The 15828-nt window shown below is 40.9% G+C and overlaps 1 protein-coding gene across 1 annotated transcript; it reads left to right on the plus strand.

The window, feature by feature from the left end:
- Positions 1-821: 821 nt before the first annotated feature.
- Positions 822-15551, plus strand: LOC132980672 (integrin-linked protein kinase). The gene is made up of 13 exons (XM_061046929.1): positions 822-907; positions 2290-2553; positions 9536-9701; positions 10912-11007; positions 11101-11197; positions 11302-11385; positions 11637-11722; positions 11808-11917; positions 12147-12274; positions 12481-12602; positions 12758-12857; positions 13725-13855; positions 13998-15551. Exons 2-13 carry the CDS (start codon positions 2465-2467, stop codon positions 14145-14147), a joined length of 1359 nt encoding a protein of 452 aa, XP_060902912.1. The 5' UTR covers positions 822-907; positions 2290-2464; the 3' UTR covers positions 14148-15551.
- Positions 15552-15828: the final 277 nt, after the last annotated feature.

The raw sequence follows: 15828 nt of genomic DNA on the forward strand, positions 1-15828 counted from the left end.
GAGACAAAGAACTGCCAGCCTGAGGAGGTATTGTTTATGTTTTCACAATTTAAAACAAGTTTCATCAAATCAGGTCATTGGATATAGTACCACAACATTGTTGTAAAATCTAAGTAGGCTTCTTTTTCCTTTAACATATGCATATGTTAACATATGCATATGTTAAAGGTGCACTATGGAGTTTTGGTAGAGAAATGTGAAAGTTGGAGAAGTGTACAGATTCTATGGTATATGTTCATAACTCTATACACAAACTGTCCTCATAGGAAAATGTGGTCCCTGTAACACTGTTCGAAGATAAAATTATAGGCGAGAAGTTATGGTGGGGGGGCCCACAACAGAGAAACTGTAACTCTCCTGGTAGCTTTTTAGCTCCAAACAGTGTTCAGGGACCCAATTTTTTTTTTTTAAGTAAAGTTTATGTATACAGTTCAGAAAATATAGCATAGAATTGTTTCACTTCTCCAACTTTCACATTTCTCTTTACCGAAACTCCATAGTGCACCTTTAAAAAGGTATTAGTGCATTTGTTTGTTAACTGTTGATAATACTTGCATTTTTACATATGTAAATTATCTGAATCCTCCTTCCAACACATTCAAAACAGCTAGTAAAATATTCCTTTACTTTCGGGTATGCACATAATAACTGTAACCTGGGCTTTGCTGAAGCTTTAAAAACTGTGACCCGAGGCTGTGGATATTTTTTGACTGTCTGCAGTTCTCTCTGCCGCCTGTAGGGGGCGGGGCGCTCTCTGCCTCCACTCTACGTTACCACGTAACGTACGGAGGCCGGTGGCGGTGAGGGTGTGGACGTCCCCACACAGCAGCATTCAATCTGCTGGATACGCTGTGCATAACTTCTGCTGTCTGTAACTATATTACACGGCGACACACGAATATTTCAGGTAAGTTTATCGCCGTGGGGATACATTCACAGTCAGTTTGAACTGTTTTACCGTTTCTTTAACGTTAATATCCGTGAAGTCAGCGTTAAATAGCGGAGACGGTGTGCGGCGTCAGGAGAGTTGGTTAGCCTTTTAGCTCAACCTTCCTGTTGTATCTCATTTAGTCATCTCGATGCTGCCTGCTTTGTGAAGACCCAGTTTTAGTTACAAGAGTGCAATTGACTTATTAAAGGATACTACCTGGAGATAAAGGGATTTTTTAAAGCTATTTTAGACATATTCCACTGGGTAAACTAGATTGCAGTGAAGCTAGTCAGACTGCTGTAAAGGCAGTGAGTGGTTAATGCTAGACCCTTACTGTGACACCAGATTCATGCCATGTTAATGTTAAACACACACACACACACAAATCCTATTAAACCTAAAGTAATGAAGTTGTATTTAACTGGCTGACTACGTTTATATCAAGTTTAACTCCAGGCTCAGTTGTTCTGTAATTTACCTTACATTTTCAGTGGTTTTATTATGTAAACATACAGTTTAAAACACATTCCTTCATTAAAGGATATCATACACGAATGTCAAAAAGTGTGATTCCTCCCACTCTTGCTGTGTCATTCCATTTTTGTTACCATGTCATCATATGAAGACAAAAGTAATTGCTTTCAAAGTTGCTTCTTATTTTTGGCAACAAATAATCTAAGCATAGTTCAGCTTGTGCAAAATATGAAGAGGGTTATTCAAACTGTGATTTGTTACAATGTTACAATGTTACAATTCACTTAGCAGACGCTTTTATCCAAAGCGACGTACATCAGAGAGTAAGTACAACACTAATCCCATTCATACACCGCCACTGAAGCAGCGGGAGCAATGCAGGGTTAAGTGTCTTGCCCAAGGACACATCAGACAACTGGTTGAGAGTCGATAACTTTACCAACTGAGCCACAGCCGCCCTTCAATTTTCTCCCTGTATCTACAGTGTTGATTATAATTTATTGTTTTGCACGTTTTTTAAACACTATAATGGTTTGTACCCAGAGATTGCTACGTTGGCATAAGCAAGAGACAAGTAGGTTAGATTTTAAAAATCAATAATCGTATAAAGGAAGTAAAGAATTGGACATGCAATGAGCCTATTTATCTATCCTTGTGTACACAGAGTGCTTTTCACAGCCAAGTGTTGTGAGTCACAATGCTGTAAACTTCCCATACAGTATTACTAAGTTGGATACGATTACTCAACACTTGGATTAGTGGTTGCTTGGCTTTCTTCTTTTTATGTCTGTACAGAATCACGGGAGAGAGGATATTCCTGTCTGAAGGTCTGACTGATTTTATAAATGTGTTAATAGCAGAACTCCTCTTTCCCTAATCTTCAGATATCGTTTGAGTGCTCCAGAGTCTATTTGATTGAGCCCCTGGTTGCCCCAAATGAGGGACTGATGCTGACCAGGACCCTGCTGAACCCCTCGGGTCGCCTCTTATCTGTCCCAGTTTTGTTCCACATCTACTCCTGAGGTTGCACCATAAGAGAAGAAGAAAACAGCCCTGAAAATGGATGATATCTTCACACAGTGCCGGGAAGGCAATGCAGTGGCTGTACGCTTATGGTTGGACAATACAGAGAATGACCTCAATCAGGGGTGAGCAAAAGGTTTATTTGTGTGTTTTCTCTTACTAATGGTTTCCAGAATTCACGTGCACAAACTAGAATAGTGTCTGATATTTTCCCTATTCTCTAATTTAAATGTTCAGCCAAGTATTGCTGCAGAAATATGTTATGTTATCTGCAAAACTTGCCAGGACATAAATGTGTGACGCTAGATAAAGTGCATCAGATTATCAAGGAAATGTCTCCTACACTGCAGTGTCATTGCTTGCTTTGAATGTTGCATTTTGAAGTTCAGTTTTTGAAGCACACAGCCCGCCTTTTTATTCCCCAGTGAGATTATGGCCTGTGATTGAACCCATTTCCTTGTGGGCTTAAGTTTATGTCCCAGATGCCAGTGGAGTAATTCAGAAGCATGATGCTGGACAGGAAACCTGCCTCGATGGTGGACTTTATCTTGCTCTTAGTTGTTGCTGCAATTCAATATAGGCCTTACAGAAAGAATAAAATATATATACACTGCAGGCTTCTGTATGATTTGACATGTTTAGTAAACATAAATCTGCCCGGTAGTTACAGATCATCAGTCAGCCTCTGTATCCTCAGATGACTCTGGGCAAAAAAGACTTGGCGAAGCTTGTCAGTGAAGTAGTTGTGGCCCCCCTTGAAGCTTCTCTTTTGGATCTCTTTTGTTTTCAAAGCAGCAATAGAAGTACCGGTAATTGATATTTTACGATGGCTGTTAATCTTTGTGCTGCGCCCTCTGTTTTTGCCTCCCCTATATTTTAGTATATTTGTTGTGGAAGTTAATCACAATAGCATTTAGCAGTTTTTTTTAAATCTATTATTGATATGTTTACAATGAAGCTATTAAAATGCAGCAGACTGAGGCCAAGGCCATGTTTGCTTTCTGACAATGCATTCCCGTACATGTAGATACTGCCACTGGCAGAATCAATTCAGCTTCGTTTTCACTAAACCATGCACTAATGAATATATTCCTTCAAATCACAACGTGTACTATGAACGCTGATTGGACATGCGCATCGAAATGGCAAAAAATGTCCTTTTGGCAAGAAATGATGGAAGATCCGGTCTCTCTTTAAGTCTGCTTTGGCTTTGTTTATTGCAATGTTCTTCTTTATTATTGCTTTTTTCTCGTTGTTGTAAGACTGGATGATTGCGTCAAGCAGGGTGGATCCTTGCACCCCTACACATGACTCGTCCATTAGCTGATTACATGTCAAGTTCCCTTTTCAGTTGATGTATCTTCCTACAGTGGGGGTAAAAACACACTTATTATTGCCTTTAGAGAGTTGCTAATTCATTCCTTGCTGTATTTGAGTAAACGTGCCATAATTCAGCCTATCAGATCCTCGCTGTAATATTTGCTGAGCTCCTGGATGATAGCGTGTTTACACTGATGTAGTGCCTAGACAAGGAGTAGTAGAGGAATGCTGAATCTCCTTACAAGGAATAACACACAGGCCTCGAGGGAACCATCTACCACCTACCAAAACTTAGAGAGAGGGGGAGGAGATTATTGTAGCTGGGAAGGGCTTTAAGAGTTATGCGTGACGAGACAGAGAATCTTTGTGTGTGTTAGTGTGTGTGTTGTGTGCCAAATAGTGAATTTTTCGACAGAGAAATGGAGCACATCACCCCCCTCCTCCACCTACGTGCTTCCGGTATTCCTCTCCCAGCGGTATTAGATAGCTCCCCTCATTTCCGCTCAACATTTCCTCAAAGTTAAGAAGAGTTAATTGCAAACTTTCAAACAAATTCTCCGGTCTTTTTCTGAATATGTGTTACACTGCCACTTCCCTTTGTTTGAAAAATATGTCTGAAGGGTAATATGTCCTTTTTTTTTTAAAGAATGTTTATTATTTCTGACTAAAACCATTGTGTTACAAATCCAGTACTTGTTAAATGATTGTCATTGGTTTAAAGTGTTGACTTAAATGAAGCCACTCAAAGAAGCCGACTGCTTTCACTTGTCTGGTAAAAAATTGTATGCAGAAAGTTGAGTTTTAGACAGTTGGTCAGACAAAAGTTAAAAAACAACAACATTGTCTTACGCTATAGCAAACTGTAATGAGCATTTGTCACTGCTTGACATTTTATAGAAAACAAGCTGAGCTAGCAAGCTTTATGATTTCAGCCCTGGTTGTATGAAAGCTGAGATTTCATCACAAATAATAGAATAGCTCGGTACTGTCCCCCATATCCCTTACTCATAGTTCCCATTTAAATTGCGTTTGGTCCAAACTGAGAAATAAGTTTGATGATTTTGTGTTTTCTTTGGCTTTCAAGTGTTTAATCATGGCACTGCTGGTTATCTTAATTTAGCTTCTTCAAAATACACATTTAAAAGGAGCCTTGTACATGTGTGAGCAGAACACTTACTCTATCACTCATAACTGTTCAGGACGGTCAGACCACACTTTTATTATTATGCTATTAATGTTGAAGCTTGTTGTTTATAGGATGGAGGTAGCTTTATAGCGTGGATACTGACTTCATTCATAACTTCTGTGATGGTGTGAGCAGAAGTTTGAGTCTGTAACCCTGCCGTGGTTACTGTTATAACTAGACAGTGGTGTCACGGCTTGTTGAAGAACGTAGGCATGATTTCAGAATAAGTAGATCTGTGAACGGACAAAGTCAGTCTATCACATTTAACAAGGGTTGTTGTTTTTTTTATGACTGTACACAGGTAAACCTTATTGTTCATTGTCAACCACTGTCTACTCAGCTGCTCTGCTTCATGTGCTGCAGACAGTGCTCAGATTATTGTAAACTGTTCAGTCAGAGCATCCTCTGCTCTCTCTGTGCGATGACAGTGTTTTAAAAAAGTTTTTCCCAAAAAGTTTTCATGTAGCTGCATACCGGAAAATAAAAACACGGACAGTATCATAATAAATCTGTGACAGGCACTGATACTATCAGCCAACCGAAAATAGCCAACCAAATCCAACACATAGGCAATTCTGCTTGAAATAATGTGCTTTCATGTACTGTATGTTCAGCATTATTTAATAAAGCATGATGATTTCTTGATGTTTGAAGAGGTGACAAAATAAAGAAAAGAAATACCAGAAACGTGTTTCTCCTGAACCACTGAAGTGACAGTTGTACTACGTACTGACAACTGTTTAGAAACCATATATTTCTTCTTCTGTGGCTCCTCCTTTTTATCTGTTAGATGTGTCTGGGAGTTTGTTTCCCTTATCTGAGACTTGTTATATGACCCAGCGAGGATGTCGGGGCACAGACATACAGGGTGCAGACAGGGCTCTTCCTCTGGCTTTTCCCTCTGCCAAACTGAGCACTGTTGGCAGGTGGAAGTGCCTGAAATAAATTACCGCAGCCTGTGTGGAGGGGCTGAGCAGAAGAAAACCCTGGCACTCAAGTGCCTTTGGGTTGTGGGGATGAAGCCAGCTTGAGGGGAAATCTATCCTATAAAAAGAGCTCCTAAATAGACATACACACACACACACACACACACAAGTAGAAAGCAGATGCCAGAATGTCAATGGATGTGAAAGTGGTAGATTCTGTACAGTGTTAGGTGGATTGTGTCCTTTTTTCTGTTTACCAATTTAGGCTGAAAATGTGAGAAATTAACAATGCACTTGTCAAATACAAGTAATTTGTTTGGTGATATTTAGAAAAGGTCACATCATGTCTAATGTTATCAGCACACACAAAGAGAAAAAAAAAAACTTCTAAACATTTTTTAGGGCTTTTTCTCGTTCAAGTAAAGTTGATTGAAACAGGTAAAACACTTGATAAAGCAGTTTCATTTTCAAAATAAGTGTGACGTTGTTAAGCAGTGTTATACTAAGCTCCACTGTACAGGGTTAATGACTTTGTGCTGAGTTGTCTCTTAAATAGCCCAACTTTTCTGAGTTCTTCTGTGCCAAGTTCCTGTTGGTGTAAAGAGATCAAATAATGACAAAGATGTAAAAAAAAAAAAAGGGGGGGACAGTTAATTGACATGAGACTTCAAGTACTCTCCCTCTTCACGTGTTTAGTGTTTAAACCTGAATTCCTGAACAAACACGGACATTCACAGATTTGTTAACAACGATATTAAAAGAGAAAAGCAGCAAATCTGCACATTGGAGAAACTAAATAAAAGTGAGGGGGCTGCACAGGGACTGGCCTTCCAAGCAGTTTGGGGTTAGATGCCTTGCTCGAGGGTACCCTGGTAGTGCTAATGATTTCAACCAGCACCTCTCCAGCATCCAGTTCCAATTCCAGACTTGGTCCAAATCGGGACTTGAACCAGGGACCCCCCTTATTCCTGTGTCCCAAGTCTACAATTAAAACAACTTTTTAAAAAAGGCACATTTTAACAGTGATTCTACTGTAGTACAGATAAGCAGGGTGTTAATAGTGTTTATGTGTGAAATGTAGCTTACTAACATACAGCCTTTAACTTCATAACGCTACTTCCTCCTCTAAAAGACCCTGAGCTTACCACAGAAACCTAATAAAAAATTATAGAAGTGAGTCTGTGGGGAGGTTTTCTCTCATAAACTTTGACTAATTAGTTTTTAGAGATTTGGCCTTTTGGTCTCAGAGGAAATTGCACACAGAGCAGATGTGGCGTGGCTGCAGCAGGTCACCCAGATGCACAGATAGATGTGTGTTGTGGGACTGAGGGTTTGTGTGGGACTCTTGATGCTGTTTTGCGCCGAGCTCTGCAGGATGTGTGAATGCAGGCCAGTGAATTGATGGCAGGGTAGGGGGCAGAGGGTTCCTGCAGAATCATAATACTCCCTCAGTCCTCGGACCACATTATCATGCTGTGCGCCTACACATAATTTCAGAAAAAAGTGCAGAACTCTGTTAACAAGAGGATTGTGCTGTGTTTGGCTCGGCACAAACAGTGAATGGAAAAGTGTCTGGAACAGGGAATTTATCATCGAGACAGACCAGCTGTTTGAGTGGATAGAAAAGAGAGAAGATGAATTTGAAGGAGACATACGGGGGAGTGGAGAGACTTCAGATGAGGGAAGAAACTTTGTCAGGGAGGAGGAGGAGGTGACCACGACCCAGCAGAGAAATGAAGAATGACACAATCACACATAGCAGCTGGAGCGTCTGCATGCTTAAGGAAGTCTCACTGCGCCTTATAAGGACTGCAGTGAACACTCGGCGTGCCTTATCATTTTCTCTTTTCCTGATTGACTCTGTCACTCAGCACTTACTGTGTCTTTATCTCTTCTCCTCTGTGGACATATTCCATCAGTCACTCTGCCATGTAATCGAGGCCACTGTCCTACATGTGTTGCTGCCAGTGTCACAGCGACAATGAGGAATGATGAGTGCCCGAGGCCTGTTAGCTGTTGAAAGAACTTCCTATATTGAGGGGAAGATGACTGTAATTCCTCATAAAGCTGAGGTCGCAAGTTGAAAAAAATGCAGTAGTTGGAGATAAACAGCTTGGTTGCCCTAACAAACAAAGCTGCTGTTAGCGCTGCAGATTTATGAAGGCCATAACATTCAGTTTGTTTTGATCCAGCTTATGATGATGTTGTGGATTTAGTTTTCAGAGATGTTCATTTCGACAGCACTGTAGCTGTAACTGAAACTACAGAATTATAAAGAAGCTTATTTACCTCATAGAATATTTTATGATTATTTCTAGTTATAGGGTAATGGCTACTGAGTTTACATGTGGCCGTGTCGGCGATGTCAACCGCTGCATCGGTTCAACATCGGTATCGGCTGATATTGGCCTTGTTGACAGACATCGGGTACATTGGAAAATAATGTGGCGTGAACCGCTGTCAGCAGTAGCCGATGTTTATTTGTTGTGCCAAATCAATTGAATGCTGCATCAAGTACACCTAACTACTGATTCAGAGAAGAGGATTTTATTGGGCAGATGAAGTCACCTATTGAACAAACTCTGACTTGTTTTCAAAGTCAAACATGAGAGAAAATGGTGGCATTGTGGGAGTCTTAGACTGAAAGAAGTCATGAAACAAACATCGTGTCAGAATCAGGAATTGACTAAATTGTTATTTCAAACATCAGTATGAGTGTTGGCCCTGATTTTCCAAATTGGTGCATCTCTAGTTTTTATCTATAATCATACACGGAGCGCTGCAGGAACGACATCATGACATGCTGTAAACTATCCAACCATAGTTACAAGTTGACCACTAACCAACACAAAGAACTGATGGAGGCAAAGGTAGGTGATGGATCCTGAGCTGCATGAGCAGGACAGCACAACTCCTGTTTATAAGCTGCTCCGAAGCTCTCTACTCCATTGACAAGCATTGGGGTCTACTGAGCCTCTTCTGTACCAGGCGACAATAACATGGTTACAACCCGCTCTGCTGATGTCCGTTGTGACTGACTTTTAAGCAGCCCTGCAGAAGAGACACTCCATGGTGGGCTGGGCTTCTTGAACTGAATAAAACAGAAGCCACACTTTTTCTGAACATGACTGTTAGGAAATCAGATGTTTCAGTTGACAAAAGAGGAAAGGCATTTAAATGTGAGTTTTGAAGGTAAAACACACCACAACCATTTTGGCTGATAAATGACTTCAGTCTGGCTCTGCACTGGAAAAATAGGAACAGTAGTTGGGCCGGAGAGCGTAGTTCAGGGTTTGTGATAGTAGAGGGCTCAGTGGACAATGACTGTCCAATCAGGGCAATGCAATTGTTAGTGGGCCCAACCCTGCTGACCATCTTGTTTTTCTCTGGAATGCCTTCTTGTTGTTGTGAGTGGTATTTTGAGTGTCAAAGCAAAACACATATGCTCCAAAAAAACACTCTGAGTCTGTACCTCTTGGTTTTTTGCCAAGACCACCACAGAGTTGTTTGCAGGGAGTAACCAACCGTGGATAACTGAGGGGCTGAAGTGGCTACTGTACTTTTTCATCTCTCTAAAAACACTTTTCCTGCTTGCAGCTTGCCCATTTAAAGTTCTTGCTGTGCTTAAGGTTTTGGTGAAACCTTCACTGAATATGAATGCTCCTCTCTCTGTAGAGATGACCACGGCTTCAGCCCTCTCCACTGGGCGTGCAGGGAGGGCCGCTCCAGCGTGGTGGACATGCTCATCATGAGAGGTGCTCGCATCAATGTCATGAACCGTGGAGACGACACGCCCCTGCACCTGGCCGCCAGCCACGGACATCGCGACATCGTAGGAAAGGTAGGGCTCATGTAAACGCTGCTGCATGCACACAGAAGTGCAGCAAGAGGTTCCCTCCCACGGTTTAACCATCATCCCTTAACTCCTTGTTAAAACTTTTTCTGATTCATAATATAGGTTTCCTCCTTATTAAAACATTCAAAACTATTTTTCAGAATAAACCTTTTAGTGTGCCTGAAATTGATTTTTTTTCCTTCTCAACTAAACTGGTAAACTGTACCCAACCTGTTTTGCACACAGGTGTTCAGATCTCACAGTCCAATAAAATGATGCATCTCCTCAAGTTTGGTCATAAAAACAGGATATTATGAAACTGAAAAAATTATGACATCTGAACAGCAATTATGAACACAAAGGTCTTGTCTGTTCTTGCAGCTCCACCATCAGCAATTTGATAGAGAGGGGAGTGCTTAGCAATTTGTTAGTGTTGACAGAAAATAAAATGTGTCAAGTGGAGCAAGCCTGATTTTCAAACCTGCCCTACACTTAATCAAATGTTCAGGACAGATCAAAATATTTCTGATTTTAAAGAAAACTCTTTATACTTACAATATGTAATTTATTCTTCCTGTATTTGAGGTAGTCCTCTTGTCTTTTTACTACTCTTTGAAAGCCTTCTATAGCAGAAAGCTAAATCTATAGCAGATGGATAACTTTTCGCCCATTATATTTCTATAAGATGAGAGAAATAGAAGAACAAGTCTACTTTTTAAAGTTAGGTTTGTACACAAAGCAGTAGCTGCAATACAACCAGCAGCACAGGCATTCATTTAATGATAGTCTGTGGACGAATCCCCAGTATGTCACATGTAATATTTGTATATACTGTGTGTACATTTAGGGAGACGCAGCATTCACTTTGATGAATGCTTGTTTTGTAAAACAGCAGTGCGCTTTGTAAAACAGATAGACCTCACATATTGTAATTTATGTTTAAAGACATTCATTCTATTCTCTGAACAAACAGGAACATGCTGTATCAAAGTGTTAGGTATGCCATCAGTGCTTCAGAGTGTCTGACTTAGAGTTGCTGCCAGGCAGCTATTGAGTTTAATATTAGGCATGTCTCAATACCTCTGGTATGTGTCCACAGGCGAATTGAACCTCCATGATTTGTGTTTGCAGCATTGACGCTCATCTCTGTGTACAGCTCAAACAAGACCTGAGCAGCTTTGTTTATCACATAATCTTTTGTTTCTGCCTCTTTTAGCTGATCCAGTGCAAAGCAGACACCAACGCAGCAAATGAACATGGAAACACACCTCTGCATTACGCCTGCTTCTGGGGCCAAGACCAAGTGGCTGAGGTCAGTGCGCCCCCTGGTGGTCTTACACTGAGACTGATCAATTTTATGATGAAGCATTAAATGTTGCTGACACAGGTCTTACTTTTTACTCAGGATCTGGTCACTAATGGGGCTCAGGTGAGCATCTGTAACAAATACGGAGAAACCCCAATGGACAAAGCAAAACCGCACCTGAGTGAACTCCTCAGAGGTATCCAGACAACACATTGACCTCTTTCTCACGTATCAGTGTGCCTTTGATTGTCTTTTTGATCAATTGTCGTAATGCGTTATCTCTGTCCCTTCACCACACAGACAAGGCTGAGAAAATGGGACAGAACTTGGCTAAAATTCCCTTCAAGGACACGTTCTGGAAAGGCACCACCAGAACTCGACCCCGTGAGTTTCACACACACATAAACCAGTTTATTAGCAGACCAGCTTCCATCAGTTGGTTTGGTCTGAGCGGTGCATGAAAGGAAAAAAAGTTTCCATACTGGCGCTGGCGCCCTTACCGGCCTTTATGTAGTGTTTGAAAAGTTGACCACTTTTCCGTCTGCTTAGCATTTTGTTAAATGTCACATGAATAATGAGACTTTTGTCTGAGCTTTAACTTGCCACTAATGTTTCTCTCAATCTTGTGTTGTTAGGCAATGGCACTTTGAACAAACATGCAGGCATTGACTACAAGCAGCTCTCTCTCCTGGCTAGAATAAATGAGAACCAGTCTGGAGAGGTAGTTTATCTTATTATTTTTACTATTTAAAAAGGCTGCTGAAGATCACTTCTAACTTTGTATTTATTTATTTATTCCCCGTCAGCTGTGGCAGGGACGCTGGCAAGGAAATGAAGTTGTAGTTAAAGTGCTCAAAGTTCGTGACTGGACCACGAGGAAAAGCAGAGACTTTAATGAGGAGTATCCCAAACTCAGGTTAGTATCTAATCCTCACTTCTCCACACCTTCTGTGTTCTGTACTGTTGTTGTCTCTCATTTGTCTGTTTGCATTGTGTTGAACCAATCTTTATGTATTCTTTATTTTTGGGGGGTGCTGCATCTCACACAAGTCTGTTTGTATCAAATCCTACGTGGGTTTGCCTCTTTTTGTCCGTCTGTCTGTCTGTCTCTCTCCCCTGTCCCTCCCTCTTGGGCTCCATCCCAGGATATTTTCCCACCCAAATGTCCTACCCATGTTGGGAGGATGTCAGTCTCCTCCTGCTCCCCACCCTATCATCATCACACACTGGATGCCTTATGGCTCCCTCTACAACGTGCTGCATGAAGGCACCAGTGAGTACCACCACTCTGGTCACAAAGCTGTACTTGTCACCACTGTTGATGGGTTTTATAATTATCATTTGATTTATTGCTCTTGTGCATTTGTCATTATGCTGTCGTCACCTTTATTACAGCAGCAAGTTCAGTGTCGCCCTATTTTGTGTGGGAAACCAGAGTGTCCTAAACCTGCTTTTGTTTGTCATTTATCCTGACGTCAGACTTTGTGGTGGACCAGACACAGGCGGTGAAGTTTGCGCTGGACATTGCATGTGGGATGGCCTTCTTACACACTCTTGAACCCATGATCCCTCGCCACTATCTCAATAGCAAGAGTGTTATGGTAAGAAGATATTCGAGTGTAGAATTCAGGCTCATAAAAGTATTGATTGTCCGTAAATGTTAATCGTTGAAAGTATATTTTGTGTTGCCTTTAAACACAGAGAACTGCAGAAGAAGGAAATGTCTGTTACAATTTGAAGTCCCCTGTTTCCACAGATAGATGAAGACATGACAGCCAGGATCAGCATGGCAGACGTCAAGTTCTCCTTCCAGTGTCCCGGCAGGATGTACTCGCCTGCATGGGTGGCCCCGGAGGGTAGGCATCACTCAAACAGCGCAGATCAGAAGTGACAGCTGAAGCCACAAAAGCTCCAGAGTAAAAGATTGGATGCTGGGAACTCTAGACTCTCTCAGAGTTTAATGCAATTTTGCAGCCGATATCCTGGGAGATTGGGTGAAATTTGAGCATGTTTGAAACATAAACAGATTTATGAAATGTGAAAATAAACAGGGATGAAACAAACATCAACAAGGATTCACAGAGGAGGTTTGAAGTTTACAGAGCAGTTTGTGGAGCACGATGGAGACGTAGTATGTGTAGGGTGCAGGGGATATGTTGCAGCCAGTTGCCATAGAAACAACCATGCAGCATACGTGTGGTGGTTAGTGAGCCATGAAATTGAGAGCACAAAATGCTTGCCACTGAAACATTTACAGATTTTACCTAAGACTTCCAAAAGGCCATTGTATCTTAAGAAAGGCTGTCTTTATAATATTTAAACGCTGTCAGGTTAGAGATGGACACAGCTGATGCAGACTTCAGTGCAGTCTTTGTTCAAATTATTACATTAAAATTCCGATCTTTTTATATCTTATAGCTTGTCTTATCAATAAATCCTTCAAACGTGAGCTTCTAGGTGTGCCGATCTTATTTGCTTTTCTTTACCTATTCATGTTTTTGAATCCAGCATCAACTGAGGGATGTGCATGGTGTTTTTGTAATTCAGTCATTGTATATAAAAAGCATTAAGTAATGTTTCATTTAGAAAGTAAACTAAATATTTCAATCTTATAGTCATCGTACTGTTTGGGTATTTGCACTCAGCCCCTGCATGACTATGGCAGATGGGGTAGTGTCTGTTGTGAAGGGTTTTGTGTTACATTAACTTGTTGCCTTTTTCAGCTCTGCAGAAGAAGCCTGAAGAGATCAATCGTCGGTCAGCAGACATGTGGAGCTTTGCTATCCTGCTGTGGGAGCTGGTGACCAGAGAGGTGCCGTATGCAGACCTGTCCAATATGGAAATAGGCATGAAGGTTAGCAGAGCCATCTTTTCCTTATTCAATTACCAGCTGAGTGGCAGATGCTTGCAGACAAAACTACTGTTACTCAAAGCTATGATGCATTTAAGAATGTATTTTCCACTAAAGCAACATCTCTGTTTGCTTTGACTCCCAGGTTGCCTTGGAGGGTTTGAGGCCCACTATCCCCCCCGGAATTTCTCCCCACATTTGCAAGCTGATGAAGATATGCATGAACGAAGACCCAGCAAAGAGGCCGAAGTTTGACATGATTGTGCCAATTCTTGAAAAAATGCAGGACAAGTGAAAAAAAGAAGTCCTCTTCCCTCCTGTTCTGAACCCGACCTCTTATCCCAGATGGTGTTGTGGTGCTTACCAGTATTGCCTTAAACTCTTACTCCTCCGCTGCATCCAACACCACTGTCGCTACTGAGTTTAACTCAGCAGCCGTCACTTCTTTTATATTGTTTTTTTTGTGTCTTTTTTTCTATGTGATATAAAGTTTTAAATTGTGTTGTCATCTTTGTCACTGATCTGCTGATACTGTCTGCACAGGAGCTTAATATTGACTGTTCATCTTCTAACCTGTAATCATGTGGACTGAGTACAATCTTCAAACTTTTAGACTGAATAACCTGTGGAGGTCAGCATGGCAGTCTGCTGCACTGCTTCAGTGGATGCAAAGCCTTATTTTATTACTGGAGTGGGCTTACTATAAAGAAGTCGCCCTGTAAGGATTGTGCTACTCTTTAATAGTGCCTCCTATAAAAACAAATGACACGTTAACTCTATGCTTGTCTTGTGGGAAATGTTCATGAACTGTATACAGCTGGGCAAGCATGAGGGATGTCTGAAACCAAGCATTTAAATATTATATAATTATGCAAGTATATGAATGAGTGGTGTTAATGAGAGCATTAAGAAGTGTTCTACCATTCAGCTTGGCTGTGTAGTGATGAGTAGAGCTTGAGCTTTGGTCTCTGTACAACCTGCTGAATATGACTTTAACCCGGCCTTACAAACTCTTTATTTGTTAAAGCATAAATGTCAGTGTTGTTAAATGCAATTTTGGGAATATTTCTTTCAAAATGCCTTGCAAGATGTCACATCTTTGATTGTTCATTTCTATTTTGGACTTTTATTTACTAGATTTCTCAAATGTTTTACCACGATCTCTCTTTTTTTAAAACCATAACGGATTAAATATTTGATTATGTTAGCTGTACTGTCCAACAAATGGTGCAGTCAATCTCGATTTGAAGATTTCTAAAAGTGTAGTTATCATGTTGCATACTGGCAATCTACACAACATGTATTAGCCTGTGTTTCTTGTAGCGTCAGACATGAGTAATGCAATCCATACTGTAACTGATTGATGGATAACACAGGTACATCTATTATCGTTTTGTTTTCCAGCATGGGAAATGCCTTCCCACAATTCTGGCTGCATGAACAGCTGTTGTCAACAGAAGAGGACTGGGACATTGAGGGCAGTTATAACCTCAAGAATATTGTCTTATTATTTTCTATTTTTTATTATTTTGGTCACGTAGATTAATTCTGAATTTAAATATCAGTCTCTTGGGTTGTTTCTGTGCCCCCACCAGCTTGCTCGTTTGTGCTGAATCACAGGTCGAAGCCAAATCAAGAATGAGATATACAAAAGTTTGTATTTATATATATAAGTATATTAAAAAGGTAAAAACATGGACAGCGGAAATGTTTTAATTTATTGCTGAATACTTTCATTTAGCTTAATTTCATCCATCCATCCATTATCCATACCGCTTATCCCGTTCGGGGTCGTGATGGGCTGGAGCTGATCCCAGCTGTCACTGGGCGAGAGGCGGTACGTATGTTTTATTGTATTGCAACTGAAATAGAGAACTTCTCTGTGCAATCGTTTCTAGTGTGGGCTGAAGTGGCGGGGCCAAAAGTCAATATCTTTTCATGGGGACCGAATGTCTAAATAAATAAACCTGAATTAA

The sequence above is a fragment of the Labrus mixtus genome, chromosome 9 (assembly GCF_963584025.1).
Source record: "Labrus mixtus chromosome 9, fLabMix1.1, whole genome shotgun sequence".
NCBI classification, from domain to species: Eukaryota; Metazoa; Chordata; class Actinopteri; order Labriformes; family Labridae; genus Labrus; species Labrus mixtus.